This window comes from Panthera onca, chromosome F1 (assembly GCF_046562875.1).
Source record: "Panthera onca isolate mPanOnc1 chromosome F1, mPanOnc1 haplotype 2, whole genome shotgun sequence".
NCBI classification, from domain to species: domain Eukaryota; kingdom Metazoa; phylum Chordata; class Mammalia; order Carnivora; family Felidae; genus Panthera; species Panthera onca.
In genome coordinates, this window is record NC_138355.1 from 34,555,470 (window position 1) to 34,571,886 (window position 16,417).

At 40.6% G+C, this 16,417-nt stretch overlaps 1 protein-coding gene across 3 annotated transcripts in view; it reads right to left on the reverse strand.

The window, feature by feature from the left end:
- Nucleotides 1-2,580: 2,580 nt before the first annotated feature.
- The window catches only part of TRAF5 (TNF receptor associated factor 5), a 50,838-nt gene continuing 37,001 nt past the window's right edge, over nt 2,581-16,417 (reverse strand). For all 3 annotated transcript variants that reach the window (XM_060643906.3, XM_060643903.3, XM_060643904.3), the window contains 4 exons: nt 11,990-12,082; nt 7,920-8,060; nt 5,666-5,834; nt 2,581-5,001 (listed from right to left, as the gene is read on the reverse strand). In XM_060643906.3, coding sequence (XP_060499889.1) covers nt 4,424-5,001; nt 5,666-5,834; nt 7,920-8,060; nt 11,990-12,082 — 981 coding nt within the window. In that variant the 3' untranslated portion in view covers nt 2,581-4,423. The remainder of the gene's footprint in view (nt 5,002-5,665; nt 5,835-7,919; nt 8,061-11,989; nt 12,083-16,417) is intronic.

The following is a 16,417-nucleotide window of genomic DNA, read 5'->3' on the forward strand; positions in this document are numbered from 1 at the left end:
TCCTATTATTCTTTCCCTGTACTCTGTCATTGTCTTCAAGGCTTTTTATCACAACTTGTATATTTGTTCAAATGCCTTATGAATCCTGGAGCCAGAGTCTAGTCTCCATGTGGAGTTTCACTCGAATACGTATGACTCAAGCAGCCAAAACTAATTTAAAAATGTATTTCAGTCTTTAACGTGGATCCCTTGGAAGAAAAAAACATCAAGGGGGCTCCAGTCACAATTCCCAAAGGTTCTCATAGGTTCATATTCCCTTTTCTCTCTTCTTTCACTTTCCTCCAGTCCTTGTGTGCGTTGGTTTATCATTTCTTCATAAATTTTGCCCCTAGGGCTCTGTCTTCAAATGTTTTCTGCCTGCTCTCAGCTTGCATCACAAACATGCAGCACTGGTCTGTGAGATGCATTTTTCTCAGAGCACAGGGTGAAGAAGTGGAGAGGCAAAGTCCTTATCGGACAGAGAAGGCTGAGAGTATTTACACATTGAACATTCTGGGTCACCATTTGTGACTGACCTCCAGATTATAAATTTTATGAAGACAGGGACAAGATCTGTTCTATTTGTGCCTAACACAAAAATCTGACAAATACATAGCCAATTAATACTTGTTTTCTAGAAAAGAGAGAAGTTCAGGGGCGCCTGGGTGGCTCAGTCAGTTAAGCTTTAAGCTTCCAGCTCTTGATTTCGGCTCAGGTCATAATCTCACAGTTCATGAGATCGAGCCCTGTGTGGGGCTGGCTCTGCACTGGACAGCATTGAGCCTGCTTGGAATTCTTTCTCTCCTGCTCTCTCTGCCCCTCTCCTGCTCTCTCTCTCTCTCCCTCTCAAATAATAAACATTTTTTGAAAAAAAGAAAAGTCCAACAATTGGAGTATAGACCAGGAAGTCTACAGCACAGAGCCAGAGCTCTCGGCCTAGCGAAGGGTCGAAGGTGGTGAGTGGGATGTACAGTAAGTGAGGACTAGTTTGGGAAGACATCCTGGAGATGAAATCAAAGAATCTTAAACAGAAAGACTTCATCATGCAAAGAAAGAGGTAAGGATAGTGAAGAGTATTCCAGTTAGAAGTGCAGCACCAACACACAGAAATGTCCAATGGCTTGGGGTGCTATTGCTAAATATGAAGTAGGAGGACTGTCAGGAGGTGGGTTGGGGGGGTGGGGTGTGCAGAGGCAGGCATGCAGAGCCTTGGCTTTGGCCTTTGGGTGATGTGGCCACAGTGGGTGTTGCGAGGAGTCATTCTCAGATTTTCATTTCAGAGAGATTACTGGGTGGCAGCGTGAGGTTAGATGTGAAGAGGTGAAAGAAAAAAGTGTAGCCAAAAACGTAGGCCTGCAAACAGGACAGTAGTGGGCAGTAGAAACAGGTAGTAGGAATAGTTTCAGGAAATTACTTGGAAGTCAAATTGGCAGTACTGGGTGGGTGACTGGACGGGGAAGGTGAGGGAGGAATCTAGAATAGTGTCCAAACTTCTGGCTTGGATGATGAGGTCATTAGCCGGGGTAGAATAAACAGGAAGCATCACAGGTGGGCAGTGGCGGGGAGAGTGGGAAGCTCTCCAGTTCAGTTATGATGAAGTGTACTTTAAGGTACCCATGGGACTTGAAAGATCAGATGTGCAGCAGGTACTTGGATATTTAAGCCTGCAGCTTAAGGCAAAGGCTGAGGAGGGAGTGGCATGGAGGGGGCGGACTGTGAGCTTAAGAGTTGGCTGTGGGGTACGCTGCGAGGGACCACTGTTGGCAGGGTGGCCCTGCTGACATTCTTTGCCTTCCTACCTCCCTTGGTACTTCTCCTCATCTCCTCTCCCTCCTCCCCTAAAATGTGGTGTTCTCAGGCGATTGCACCACCTGGGTCCCCTACTATGCATCCATCAAGGCTTTATCTCCAGCCCAGAATTCTTAGGTACAATTAAGACCCATGTCTCCAACCACTTTCTAAGAGAAAAGAGGTAGTTGGCAGTGTGGACCGATTGCCCAAAGCACCACACAAAGGCTTTGTGCTCTCTGTTCTGTTTAGTTGTGCTCAAGATTGGCACTGTGAATTGGAACTGGCTGTGACTATCTCTTGTTTCTCTGAAAAATCAAATTTGGATATCAGGGGTCAGAGTTCAGATCTGTTAATATGCATTCATATGTAGAGTACCTCCCCACCCTACCTTAATCCTGTACTTGCCTTTCTTAACTTCCCTCTTACACCTATTTTTTTCTTTTCATCAGGAATTGAAATCTAACCAAAATAGAATGAATTTAAATATTTGTGATATAGAGGCACCCCGCTGGCTCGGTCAGTAGAGCATGGGACTCTTGATCTTGGGGTTGTGATTTTGAGCCCTATATTGAGTGTAGAGATTACTTAAAAAATAAAATCTTTAAATATTTCTGACATAGAATAAAAATAACTGCTCAGATCGTAGAAGAGGAAAAACAGTTTACATGGATCCACTTCTATAAAACAAAAATCACAACTCTTATTTTTGAGAAAGGAGTCTTTTTTACTCTGTAATACCTTGTTTCATGATCACTGTTTCAATGATGAAGGGACTCTGAACTCATAAGCAAACCATGCCATGATTGAAGCTTTTTATGTAGAGAAGTTGGTTAGAACACAAAACCAGTATTTTGATAAATTCACTTTAAAATGTTTTTCATACCCACTTAAAACTAATTACAACAATATGATCTTCTACTCCTAAGGACTTGGACTGGATTAGGAACATTGAAAACAAACACACAGAACCACTGGGTCTGGCTGTGTGATCTACAGAAATGCTTCCTGAGTGTGTGTGAGGTCAATCTGTTGACTATCAATTGTGCCAGAGTTCACCAGCAGCTACAGTGTTGTTCTTTAGTATGTTTCCATTGTGAACTTATTTCTTTAAGTCTTTGGGATGATTTCTGCAAGATGAGTCTTTAGCATCTTGAAATTTTTCAGAGAAGAGATTAAGAAAGTCTCAATTATTCCAGAAGCCACTGGTATAAAAATCATGTTTCTTCTATCAGATCGACTGCTCAAAAGCTATAAGGTACACGGTCCTCACTCGGGTAAGCTGCATTAAGTGGCCCTCAGCCCAGGGCAATTTATCCCCACACACTCAAGGGAGTCGGCTTGAATGTCAGGAAACACTGAGTTGCATGACAACAAAGGAGGGCTCAGGAAAACTGGGATTCACTTGACTGGTACACACACCCTCGTAGATAGACCCACACAGACAGATGCGTAAGAATAGAATCATTTCTGTTCCTCACAAAGTACTCACAACTTCAACAAGAAAAGTCACAGGTTTATATAAATGCCCATTTTCATATCAGTTTATGAATTCAGAAGTTCTTTCAAAAAGAATAGGAGATACTGCTTTTAGCAATCAGTTTGGGATGAGAATACTTCTGACACCATAGGAATAATAATGGTGTTCTCCCTAGGTTTAAGTTCCTCTTATCCATTTATGACATTTTTCTCCATCATGTACTAAATTCTACCCATCCTCACAGTAACTTACTATTATTACCAACATACTTTTAAACTAGGTGTATACATACATATACATGTACATACATATCTACTAAATTGAACCTTATGAAACTGTTAATACTTGGCCTTTTCTGACCTATGAAAACAGCTTTTTTTCACATGGTTGTACCTAATAAAATATGAGCTTTAGTTGGAGGACTATATCTCCATATATATGTATAAACTATCTCTCCCTCTCTCTCTCTGCACACACACACACACACACACACACACACACACACAGTGCAGTACTTTCTGTTTACTTCAGCAGGAAGAATGAAAATGCTTCCTCTATTCACCAGTTCTAACACAGCCTTGCAAAACTGTACTTGGTGACTACTGGTAATTTTTAATGAAAATATTTAGAGGTGTAGTAATTTCCACAAATTTTGTATTTGACCAAATAAAGTCTGGTCCAAACTGGGCTTATGGTCTTTGAAAGTACACCACCCAACTACTTAACTGGAATAGTCTACCCTGGAAGATGGCTTTTGCAGGCTTATGGTCAGGTCTAGAATCAGCAGGCCAAATAATAAAATACCAAAGCATTTTCAATTCTTCCTCTGTGTCCTTAGTAACATTTCACATAGTGCCTACGATGAGACACTATGCTAAGCACCAGTAAAACAGATATGTCCCAGACCTCGCTTTCAAGATACTTAACATCTTTCAAGAAATATAAAAATATAAATAATGAGAGAATATTCTAAGGTTTTAAGTTTCAAACTGGGATAGAGTAAAACGTAAAAAGAAGATAGCACTTGAGAAGTTTTAAACTGCCTTCAAACACCAAGTGGCAAGAAGCCAAATACAAATGTGTACTAAGTTCAATGTCAGTCCCTATGATAATCACAGGTGTCCTCCTCCATGGTTCTGGACCCAACAAGTCCTTCATCATCCCCAGAAACAGGGACTAGAGATCCTCTAGGTCAGTTAAATCCACGGCCACTTTCAGGAACACGGTGTCATCTTTAATGTAGGTGTTCTTGGCGCTCTCCAAAGTGGAATGAGCCACGAAGCGGGGGCAGCCAGACGCAATGTTCATCTCTCCATCGGGTCTTTTAAAGCTACTGCTATTGGGGTCAGCCTTGAAGGTCTCCATAATGTGGTTCTTTTTGCCACTCTGGTCCAAAAGCATCAGGGTCACCCTCTGCCTGAATGGCCACTGCAACAGTGAGTCAAACTCCCCTCGCATCACCACGAAGTACAGCGACAGGTGTGTCCCCTTCCCGGACCCATCCCCGTTTAGGTATGCTCTAGCACAGAGCCGGTAGCCGCACCGGCTGGTGTAGAAGGGCTGGCTGAAGATGGACACCGTGTGCCCATCGAGTGCCTCCCTCTTCTTCGTCTTATAGTCTGTCACCTTCCAGATGAGCTTTCCGTTATAGCAGGCACCTTCTAGCAGTTTAAATCGCTCTTCGTTTTTATTCAGCTGTGCTTTATGAATATTAATGTGGGCATCATGTTTGTTGGTCTCCCCTTCCAAAACAACTGCAAAGAAAGAAAGAAAGAAAAAAGATTCCATAGGCCTTAAAGTTGTCTTTAGAATTTGCCCAAAGTGGAATTGTGTTATCTGAAGAGAAAAATAAAATTCTGACATCCTAAAGATGAACTGAACTCAATGTCCACCAATGGATCATTTGTATGAATAATTAACTCAGTGACTCTCATGTCTTGGCAAAAGTAGCACCAAGGAAACCCAAATGCATACTCTTGAACTGAAGCTCACCAAAGCGTATAGAAGACACACAGCATTTGACTCGTGTGCATTAGCATGGTGAGGCCCATTATTTAATAACTGGGATGCTTTTAAATAGCCAAACCCTTTCAGATATTCCTATACTTCAAACAATGTTTCCACCACATCTCTCCCTTAGTTTTCTCATTATTTTCCACTCTTCTTAAAAACCACCACTCCCTGTTTTTGGAATTTCCTGGCCCATTTCTACCCTTTGCCTGTTCCAGCCCCTGCTCATCACCGTCCATCATTTTCCCCCGAGTGGCCAGAATCTCATGCTGTTCTGTTTCACAAATACCAGATTCGACAATTGTTTATCCTGGACAGCTGCGACTCACCATCTGGCCAGGTGTTTGCTTGTTCCAGAAACATGCAAACAACAGACTCATCCAAAGAGAAGTAAAATACGTGCCATACCTAGTCTTTGATCATTGGTTTCTAGCAGAGTAATTTTCTGTTTCACTGTATCAATCGCTTCCACCAAAGGCCTCAGATCAAATTTATTTTGTTGCTGGTTAGCCACTTGTAATAACTGACGCACTTGAGCTTCTAGCCAAGAAGACTTGTCAATGAGACTGGCAAGGGCCTTTCAGTACAACATGGATCATAATGTAAAAAAGAAAAAAAAGTTAATATCTTAGTAATTCATTGATACTGAATTTTTTTCAACCCAAACATTTCACATTTAATTAATCAATTAATGCAATGAAAAATGCACAGTCTGGAAGAGAAAATTCAGTGAGGTTCACAGAGAGATGAACTACCTAGTATCTTCCTCCTCCTTCCGGTCACAGCTCCCGTTCCAAATTTTTGAACTTCTCTTCATCTGACTTATACTCCTCCCTCAATTTCTATCCATTTGGTGCTCTAACTTATCTTTATATCTTTGTTCTCCTGTTGTCTCTCCTCTTGCCTTAATCACGTCCTTCTCAGAGGCTATTCTGATCCACGCCTGCTCTGTTAGAAGGCAGAGAATGAGCTGGAAATAGACCCATCTGTTCTGGCCTGAGCCCTAAAAGTGGTCCAGAAGTGCAATGAGGCAAGGCTTGAACTTTAGATTCTCTACCTGGGTAGAAGAGACTAAATAAAACTAGACCCATACTTCTCTTCCACACTTGCCCCTCAGGACCTTAACTCTGACTGGTTTTGTGTTAGAAAAAGGTCAGAATTGAGATAATAACAAATAAAGATTTCCTTTTTTTCTACACACACACACACACACACACACACACAGTGTGCTGACAAAGTATGGGGAAATTACATGGCCTGCATTTTTCTGGGATAGTCCACATTTCAAAACTGCTACCCATATCACAGGTCTTAAGATCCTTTTCACCACAGGGGTGCCCGAGTGGCTTAGTCGGCTGAGCGTCCAACTTCGGCTCAGGTCATGATCTCGAGGTTCGTGAAATCAAAGCACGCCCCCCCCCCCCCCCAATCAGGCTGACATGATGACAGTGCAGAGCCTGCTTGGGATTCTCTCTCTCTCTCCTTCTCTCTGCCCTTGCCCCACTCATACTGTCCTTCTCTCTCAAAAATAAACATTAAAATTTTTTTTTACCATAAATTTTATAACTACAGTAAAGATACTATTCATTAGAAATTTGTTTATGGTTACTTAACATTCATGATTTACAAGTAATTTTTGATATATTTTAGTGTTTAAAGCATTTTATTCCCAGGGCACCTGCGTGGCCCAGTGGGTTAAGAGTCCGACTTTGGCTCAGGTCATGATCTCACAGCTCATGAGTTTGAGCCTTGCATCAGGCTCTGTGCTGACAGCTCACAGCCTGGAGCCTGCTTCAGATTCTGTGTCTCCCTCTCTCTCTGCTCCTCCCCTACTCATGCTGTTGCTCTCTCAAAAATAAACATTAAAAAAAATTTTTTTAAATAAATAAAGCATTTTATTCCCAAGGGAATTAATATTTCACTTTGTTGACTATGGATACACTCAATGAATCTTACATAAAGGAACTAATATTGGCCTAACATCAATTATAACCCTAATTTCCATAAATTATATAAAGTATTATGTCAATTCTGTTAATTACCTTAGTTATATTATTATAATTAGATATAACATAAATAAATATAATATAATTACATAATTATATTAGTTAACTTATTGACATTGTTAAATGTACTGGGGTTATGTAAAAGAAGATCTTTATTCTTATGAAATACATAGTGAAGTGTGTATAGGTACAGGGCCATAATATATATACAGCTTACTCTCAAATGCTTCAGAAAGTACATATACATACAGCAACAGAGATGTAGAGAGATATGGGACAAAATACTAACAATGGGTGAATTTGGGCGGAGAATGCACAGATTTTTTTTTTTGAGAGAGAGACAGAGAGAGAGAGAGAGCATGTGCACAAGCAGGGGAGGGGCAGAGGATCCAAAGCAGGCTCCATGCTGACAGCAGAGAACCCAATATGGGGCTCAAACTCACCAACTATGAGATCATGACCTGAGCTGAAGTCTGACACTTAACTGACTGAGCCACCCAGGCACCCCAAGAATACATGGGTATTTTTAAGCACTATCTTATTCTTATAGCTTTTCTTTACATTTGAAATTATCTCCACTTAAGAAGTTATAAGAGAAACCCTGACTGCCAATTGAAGGCCAAATCTTGGCTATGAATAGAGAGGCCATTTCTCACCTGGATGTTTGAGAGGAAGCTTCCATTTTTGCCGAGTAGCTGTGCAAACTGCTTGAACTCCTTTTCGAATTTCTTTACTGTTTCTGCTAACTGCTGGATTTTACTTTCTTTCTGTTCTAGGCTCTTATATAAATCAGAAATCTAATAACAGAAATGGGAATGAGATCATTTAAGTGTATGTATACAAGTTAAAATAATTTAAATACAAGTCTAGAAAAATATTGCAGTAAGAAAGTGTTTCTAGAAAAATATATATGTAAGTAATGAGTCACTAAATTCTACTCCTGAAAGCATTACTATACTATATGTTAACTAACTTGAATTTAAATAAATTTCAATAAATAAATAAATTAAATTAAAAAAAAGAAAAATACATACATGTATTTCTAGGAAAATATTTACAGGTAGATTTCTATATAATATTTGTAGGTGCTTCACAAAAACCAGATCCACAGATTTCTCATCAGTCTTTTTCATAGCTTAACCAGCTATGATGGTTCATCTAATGATAGTGACATCACTTGACAAAATTTACTGAACTAGTTCTCTTCATTCATTCAGTATGCACTTATTAAACAACCACACAGTACTGATCATCACAGCACAGCAGATGCTATCTGCACAGTATCAATAGTAATAGCTGACATTTGCTGAATGTCTGTCATACCCTTGTATTCATTAGCTCTCTTAATTCTCAAAAAACCCTATGAGTTGGGTATGATGATCAGTTCCGTTTTATAGATAAGGAAACAGAGGTAGAGAGTTTAAGTGACCTGCCCAGCATACAGCTAGCTTAGCAAGTGGTAGGCAAAACATGATATGCTCTTAGAATCTGTAATTATTTCAGGGAAATAACCAAAAACTTTCGTGTGAGCCTAGACAACCCTCCTCCTATCGCCTCATCCATTCAATCAGCAATACTTACCAACTTTAAACTCCCGACACACAACAAAACAAACGATTCTTATATCTACTTCTCATTTCATCTCATTTCGTTTCACACTCACTGTAGCCTTATTTCTCACCTGGGCTGCTACAACAGCTTCCCACCTGTCCTACACCATCCCTCGCACTCCTGCCAGATGGGAAGCTCTATGGGAATTGGGACGCATGTCCCACAGTCTGCTGTAACCTTGGCAACTGGTCTGGTGCCTGGCATCAGCAGGTATTTGATAAATATTTTTAGTATGAACAAATGATGCTCTCCCTTTCTTTACACTTGTTTTTCTCCAATTCATCCTTCATGCTGTAACCAGAGACAAATCGGTCTTGTCACTCCCCCCCCCCCCCACCTTATCCTTAGTGGCCTTCTTTTACAGACCCTACAGGGTCCTACATGATCTGCCCCTGGCTACTTTCTCAGCCTGCTGCCTATTCCCATCCCACCTGTGCCCTGCCCTGCAAGCCTACACATTTCTATTGTCCATCGAGTCCTGGTCTCTCACACACTTCCTCCTCCATCTAGAAACTACCACTTTTTAAGCCTCTACTCAAGGACAGTTTCTCTCAGAAACACTTCACTAGTATCACCTACCTAGGTTATCTCTCAAGTTCTAAGACCCCCTGACTACACTCTAGCATTTAAGTTACCTTCATTACTCTTATTGCTTTTTTGGGTTGTTTTGGTCTTTTCCTCCACTAAACTATTGAGGCTACATCTCCCTTATTTCTTCATCCCCAAAGCCTTGCACAGTGCCTGGCACACAGAGGGCATTGGATACGTGTTTTATAAATGAACAAATGGTTGCAACAACCATCTGCTCTCTGGCCCCAGAATCTTCCATTTAGATCCTGAGAGCTGATTTCCACCTACATGGTAGACATATCTCCCTGATAAGTGTCTTCTCCCTCCACCTAACCTCTACTTGTCCTGCAGTGTCCATCTCAGATAATAATTCCATGTTCTCTGCCTTCTAAACTTACAGCTTGCCATTGTGACCTTGGAGTGTCTCTCAATGCCCTTCCCATCCCCAGACACAGCCTTGGCTGAGCCACCAGCACCATCACTTCCAGTATCTTGCCTTCAACTGCTTATTACATTGCCACTGTGCTAAGAGCTTAAATATATTAGCTCATTTAACCCTTCCAACAGCCCCATTTTATGAATGAGGAAATTGGGGAAGAGCGGAGTTAAGTAGCTTGTCCAAACTCATACGGCAAGTGTGGGGCCAGGTCTCAAAACCAGGCATTCTGGCTCCAGAGCCCTCACTGTTCAACTGCCAGGCTCTACTGCTACATTGCCTAGTTCATGACAACATCCTTCTGCCTGGTCCCCCTGTCCTCATGCTCTCCTCTCCCTCTATCCATCTTCTGTGCTACCACCAGCTATCTTACTTTTTAAAGCCAAACAATTAGCCAGCCAAGTAGTGGTCTTCGCCTGCCCCCACCATCCAAAACTTTACTTTACGCCACTTTGCTTTCATGAAAGACCTGCGTTAGTGCCTGTTTGACTAACCGAAAGAAATCAAAGAGGATCTTCGCTTTTATGAAATGGTAGTTGCTTCTTTGCTTTACACGACATTGGCTTATGAAAGGTTCCATAGGATTGCTCTGTTTCCCATTGTGTGGGAAACCTGTATTTTCTTATCTCGAAACCTCCATTAGCTCCCCTATTACTGACAAACATTAGTTCAAACTTTGGCCCTTAAATCCTTTCTGAAACAAAGCAGATATGAATGAATAAAAAATAATAATTGAATGTACAGTATCTGCAACCTCTTAGCTTACATGGAAGGCCACTGCAATCTGCACCCAGCACACCAGTCTCCAGCTCTTTCTAGCTCATGTTCAGGAGCCTCACCACCCCAAAACCCCAGTTCCCTGAACCATCAGCCTCTCTCATAATTCCTGGTCTTGGCACAAGCTTTCCTTTTCTGGAACGTTCTTTCCCCACAACATTTAAGTTGACAAATCTTTTCTTCCTTCAAAATGAAGCTCGGATGTGCTACCTTGAAGAGCTTTCCCCAAATCCCACAGAGCAAACTGCTGCAGCCTCTGTACCCCAGACTGAGTAACAGCATATCCTATGGCACGGCAACTTATCTATTTGCATTTTTGCATTGTGAGTCCTTCTAGGGCAGAAGCTGTGTCTTTCCTGACTCAGAGCCCCTAGCAACGCACCTCATAGCTGATGTATGGCAGGTGTTTGTTGAATGAGTGGATGGATGGATGGATGGATGGATGGATGAGGCAAGTGGTACAGAAAGAACTTAGGAATGGTTATCAGGCAGTGTGCCCTCTACCAAAGTCACGGTCTGAGTGGTCTTCGCACTTTTCTCCAGGGTCTGACCTTGGAACTCACGTACCTACTTTAATATGGAATTAGACACCATAAACTAATTGGCAATAATAGAATTCAGCTCCCTCTCTTCCTGACATGGGCTTGAGAAGTCTGATCCTCTGAGATGTTCTAACAAAATAATTAACTTTTATAATAATTACTCAATAGAATCAGCATTTGGAGTCCATTATGAATATTCCAGGGACTGTGGCAGGCATTTGCACACATAATTTCATTTGGTAATCACAACTCAGTGAAATACATATGTATTTATGCATTTATCAGGCTGCAAAGCTTTTCATAGGCAGGAGTTAAGACTTACTACAAAATATATAAAACCCAAAATGCCTAGAACAGATAGTTAACTATTGCTTCATGGTAAGATTGGTCTAATTAAAAAACATCAAGCACCTGCTAGTCACCTACTAGGTGCCAGATATTAACCAAAAGGCGTGTGGATAGGCTGCAGAGACAGTGTGGTATTTCTAGACTAAGAATCAGGGGACATGGGTTTGAGAGTAAATTCTACCATTTACAAGTTACAAACACATCAAAATTTCTTTGAGCTTAGTTATTTCATCTGCTGAATGAAAGGGTTGGGTCCAGAGATCTCAAAGGCACCTTCCAGTTCTAATATTCTATAATCCTATGGGTCTGCCTGGCCACTTAGTAGAAAACCATCTACCTCCAGTAGACATGTACTGAAACAGAGGAGACTATAAAAAGCCAACGATTACCAGCCCCAGTGGTTGCGCTGCCTCCCCTTATATCTGAATTCTTGAATATTTACCTGTTCTTCTAACTGGAAGTTTTTTTCTAAAACCAGAAGCATGTGGTCCCGTAAGGCTGAATGCTCATGCTCCAGCAGGTTCCCCCGTTTATCCTTCAATGTGAAGAGGAAAGGAAGTCAGGCTGCTGAAAAGCTCCAAACATGAAGGTGGTGGCGAGATATTCTGCTAAAGCAGACCTTAACAATTTTGCTTGCTTGTCTGAAGCTGAGTTGCAGGAGAAACAGCCCCTCCAGGTCCCTTTCCCAGCCACAAGATTCTACAGTGCCCATGAGACAATTTTAAACTTACAGAAACAGAGAATCGGGCCACTGTCAAAATTTCAATGCGGATTTCCTTCCTTGTGCTGGGAATGTGTGACCGTGGGTCAAGTGTAGTTATCCTCTGTCAACTATTCCCACACAAAACCTATCTCTTTGGCAGGTTAGCTTCAGATCAGTTTCAAGCCTAGGTTAGTTCTCTCTCCTACCAAGCACACATTTCCATGCTGTCTTCTATCAAAGGCCACAGGCATGCAACCTGATTGTAATTTCAGCCCAGGCAAATTTGTTGCCCTCAAAATCAAATAACACGTTTATAAGAATAAAGGGTTACTTCTTCCCTGATGATTAAAATACCGAATTGCAAACTGCCTATATTACTAGTAAAAGCAAATGGTAGATGTTCTGGGTGATCTGTGGACCAAAGCATACATTTATCAACAATTTTCCTTCAGTTTAGGATTGGCCCCTTTTCTAGAGAATACCTTTCCTCCTCCTTTTCTTCCTTTTCATCCTGGAAGGTCTAGACTACAGCCCAACTGGGAGTTTAGGCCTAACTATTAGGAAGATTCCTTTCAGAGCTGGAAAGCAATGCCATATTTCATGCACTAAAAAGGTAAACCTTATCCTTTTTGTAGCCAAGACTGTCACTGGTTTGATATGTGAAAATCTGTGGACCCCAATGATTTTTTTTAAACGTTCCCACAATATGCATTTTTTAAAATAGGTTCTTAAAATAAGAGAAATGTAGGGGCACCTGGGTGGCTCAGTCAGTTGGGCATTTGACTTCAGCTCAGGTCATGATCTCACAGTCCGTGAGTTCGAGCCCCGCGTCAGGCTCTGTGCTGACAGCTCAGAACCTAGAGCCTGTTTCAGATTCTGTGTCTCCCTCTCTCTTCCTCTTCCCTTCTCATGATATGTCTCTCTCTGTCTCTCAAAAATGAATAAACGTTAAAACAAAATACTACATGGCAATGAGAAAGAATGAAATATGGCCTTTTGTAGCAACGTGGATGGAACTGGAGAGTGTTATGCTAAGTGAAATAAGTCATACAGAGAAAGACGTACACCATATGTTTTAACTCTTATGTGGGTCCTGAGAAACTTAACAGAAGACCATGGGGGAGGGGAGGGAGGGAGGGAGCCAAAATATGAGACTCTTAAAAACTGAGAACAAACTGAGGGTTGATGGGGGGTGGGAGGGAGGGGAGGGTGGGTGATGGGCATTGAGGAGGGCACCTGTTGGGATGAGTACTGGGTGTTGTATGGAAACCAATTTGACAATAAATTTCGTATTAAAAAAAATTTTTTAATAAAATTAAAAAAAAGAGAAATGGATGCTCATGTGAAACAATACAGCAAGATATAGAATGAAAAGCAAAAGTCCTCTTCTTTCCAGCACCGCATCCAATTTGCTAAGTCTCTCACTCACCAGAGTCAGTGAAGATATATACACATTTTTAACTCAATGAGATCATAACCATATTTAATTTTTAAAAATACATACCTCATTCTTTTTATCAGATGCATGGTATTCCAAAATAGAAATAATATATTATAATATATAATAAAAATTATATAGCCAGTACTTTAGTGATGGACTTAGAGGTTTTTAGTTTTTTGTTGTCTTTTGCTACATAAACAGCTTTGTGTGAGGGTTTGTATATGCGTGTAATCATTGCATACTTATGAAAGAATTTCTGTGAGATAAATTCCTAGCAATAGAATTACAAGGCCACTGTATGGGCTCACTATTTTTTTTTTTAACAAAAAATTTATTTTATTGTATTTTATTTTTTTTATTAAAAAAATTTTTTTTTAACATTTATTTATTATTGAGAGACAGAGACAGAGCATGAGCATGGGAGGGGCAGAGAGAGGGGGAGGCACAGAATCTGAAGCAGACTCCAGGCTCTGAGCTGTCAGCACAGAGCCCGACGCGGGGCTCGAACTCACAAACCATGAGATCATGACCTGAGTGGAAGTTGGACGCTTTACTGACTGAGCCACCTAGGTGCTCCTATATTTTATTTTTTTAAACTAAGCTCTGGGTGCCTGGATGGCTCAGTTGTTAAGCATCTGACTTCCACTCAGGTCATTATCTCATGGTTCATGAGTTCAAGTCCCACGTCAGGTGAGCTCATGCCCCGCTTTGGGTGACCCCTGCTTCTCTCTCTCTCTCTGCCTTTTGCTCACTTGCACCCTCTCTCTCTCTCTCTCAAAAAAGAAAAGAAAAGAAAAGAAAAGAAAAGAAAAGAAAAGAAAAGAAAAAAAAATAAGTAAGTTCTATGCCCAACGTGGGGTTTGAACTCACAACCCTGAGATCAAGAGTCACATGCTCTACCAACTAAGGTAGCCAAGTGCCCCTCACTTTTCATAGATATAACTAAACTATCCTCAGAAAAAGTTGGGATATTGTAAGTTGTTTTAATCTTTGTCAATTTGATGGTGAAAGTTATATTTCTTGTTATAATATACATTTAGGAGTGAGATTGAGTGTCTTTTCTTACATCTGTTAGTCAATTGAATTTTTTTCTGAAACTACTCATATATTCCTATGCCTACTGTAATGATTCTTAATATATTAAGGAAAATATCCTTTTTTGTCTTGTCATATGTTGTAAATATTTACTTCCAGTTTGTGGTTTGCCATTTGATTTTACTTATGGTATTTTTAAAAATCATATAAAAGTTTAAAATATTTGTGGTTAAACATCAAAATTATAGTTCCTGGTTTTGTGTTAGTCATCTAAGAAAGACTTTTATATCAAGAATAAAAAAATCCACTCACCTTTTCTTCTAGTATTTTTTATGATTTTTAAAATAAACTTTTTTTTAAAGTTTATTTATTTATTTTGAGAGACAGAGACAGAGTGAGTGGGGGAGGGGCAGAGAGAGAGAGAAAGAGAGAGAGTCCCAAGCAGACTCTGTGTTGTCAGTGCAAGGCTCCATGCAGGGCTTGAACCCACAAGACCATGAGACTATGACCTGAGTCAAAACCAAGAGTCGGGTGCTCAACCGAGTGAGCCACCCAGGTGCCCCTAAAATAAACTTTTAATTTGGAGTAATTTTAGATGTACACAAAGTATGAAACAATACAGTGCATGGTATATCTTAATGCCTAAAAGTTTGATCCATCAAGAATCTGTTAAAATGAGGTAGAAAGCAAACTTTCTTTTCTTTGTATATTTTATAAATTGATTAAATAACATTTTTAAAGGTGTTTAACAGGTAATAAAATACATTTTATTTTTTTATTTAAAAAATATATATTTTTTAACATTTATTCATTTTTTGAGAGATAGCACAAGCAGGGGAGGGGCAGAGAGAGGGGGAGACACAGAATCCGAAGCCGGCTCCAGGCTCTGAGCTGTCAGCACAGAGCCTGATGCGGGGCTCAAACTCATGAACCTTGAGATCATGACCTGAGCCGAAGTCAGACGCTTAACCGACTGAGCCACCCAGGCGCCCCAATACATTTTAAAACATGATTTCAAATCAATTCCATCTCAAAATATGTGGTAATAGAAGGGGTACCATAAAACCGAGATTTATAATCATCAGAAGGATGACTCCAGAAAGTCTCAAAATCTGGTAGACGCAGTGGAGTCTGAATTAGAAATAATTACCATGATGGTTAATTTTATGTGTCAGCTTGGCTAGGCTACGGTGCCCAGTTGTTTGGTCAAAACTAATCTAGATGTTACTGTGAGGAACTTTTGTAGCTGAGATTAACATTTACAAATCAGTTGACTTTAAGTAAAGCAGATTACTCTACGTAATGTGGGAAGTCCTCATCCAACCACCTTTTAAGAGGAAAGAATAAGGTTTCCTCAAGAAGCACTTCTCGGGGCGCCTGGGTGGCTCAGTCGGTTAAGCGTCCGATTTCAGCTCAGGTCACGATCTCGCTGTCCGTGAGTTTGAGCCCCACGTCGGGCTCTGGGCTCAGAGCCTGGAGCCTGCTTCCGATTCTGTGTCTCCCCCTCTCTTTGCCCCTCCCCTGTTCATGCTCTGTCTCTCTCTCTTTCTGTCTCAAAAATAAATAAACGTTAAAAAAAAAAATTAAAAAAAAAAAAGAAGCACTTCTCCTCAAGACTGCAACATAGAAACTCCAGCCTGAGTTCCCACAGTCACATAAGCTAATTTCTTAAAGTAAGTCTCTGTATGTAT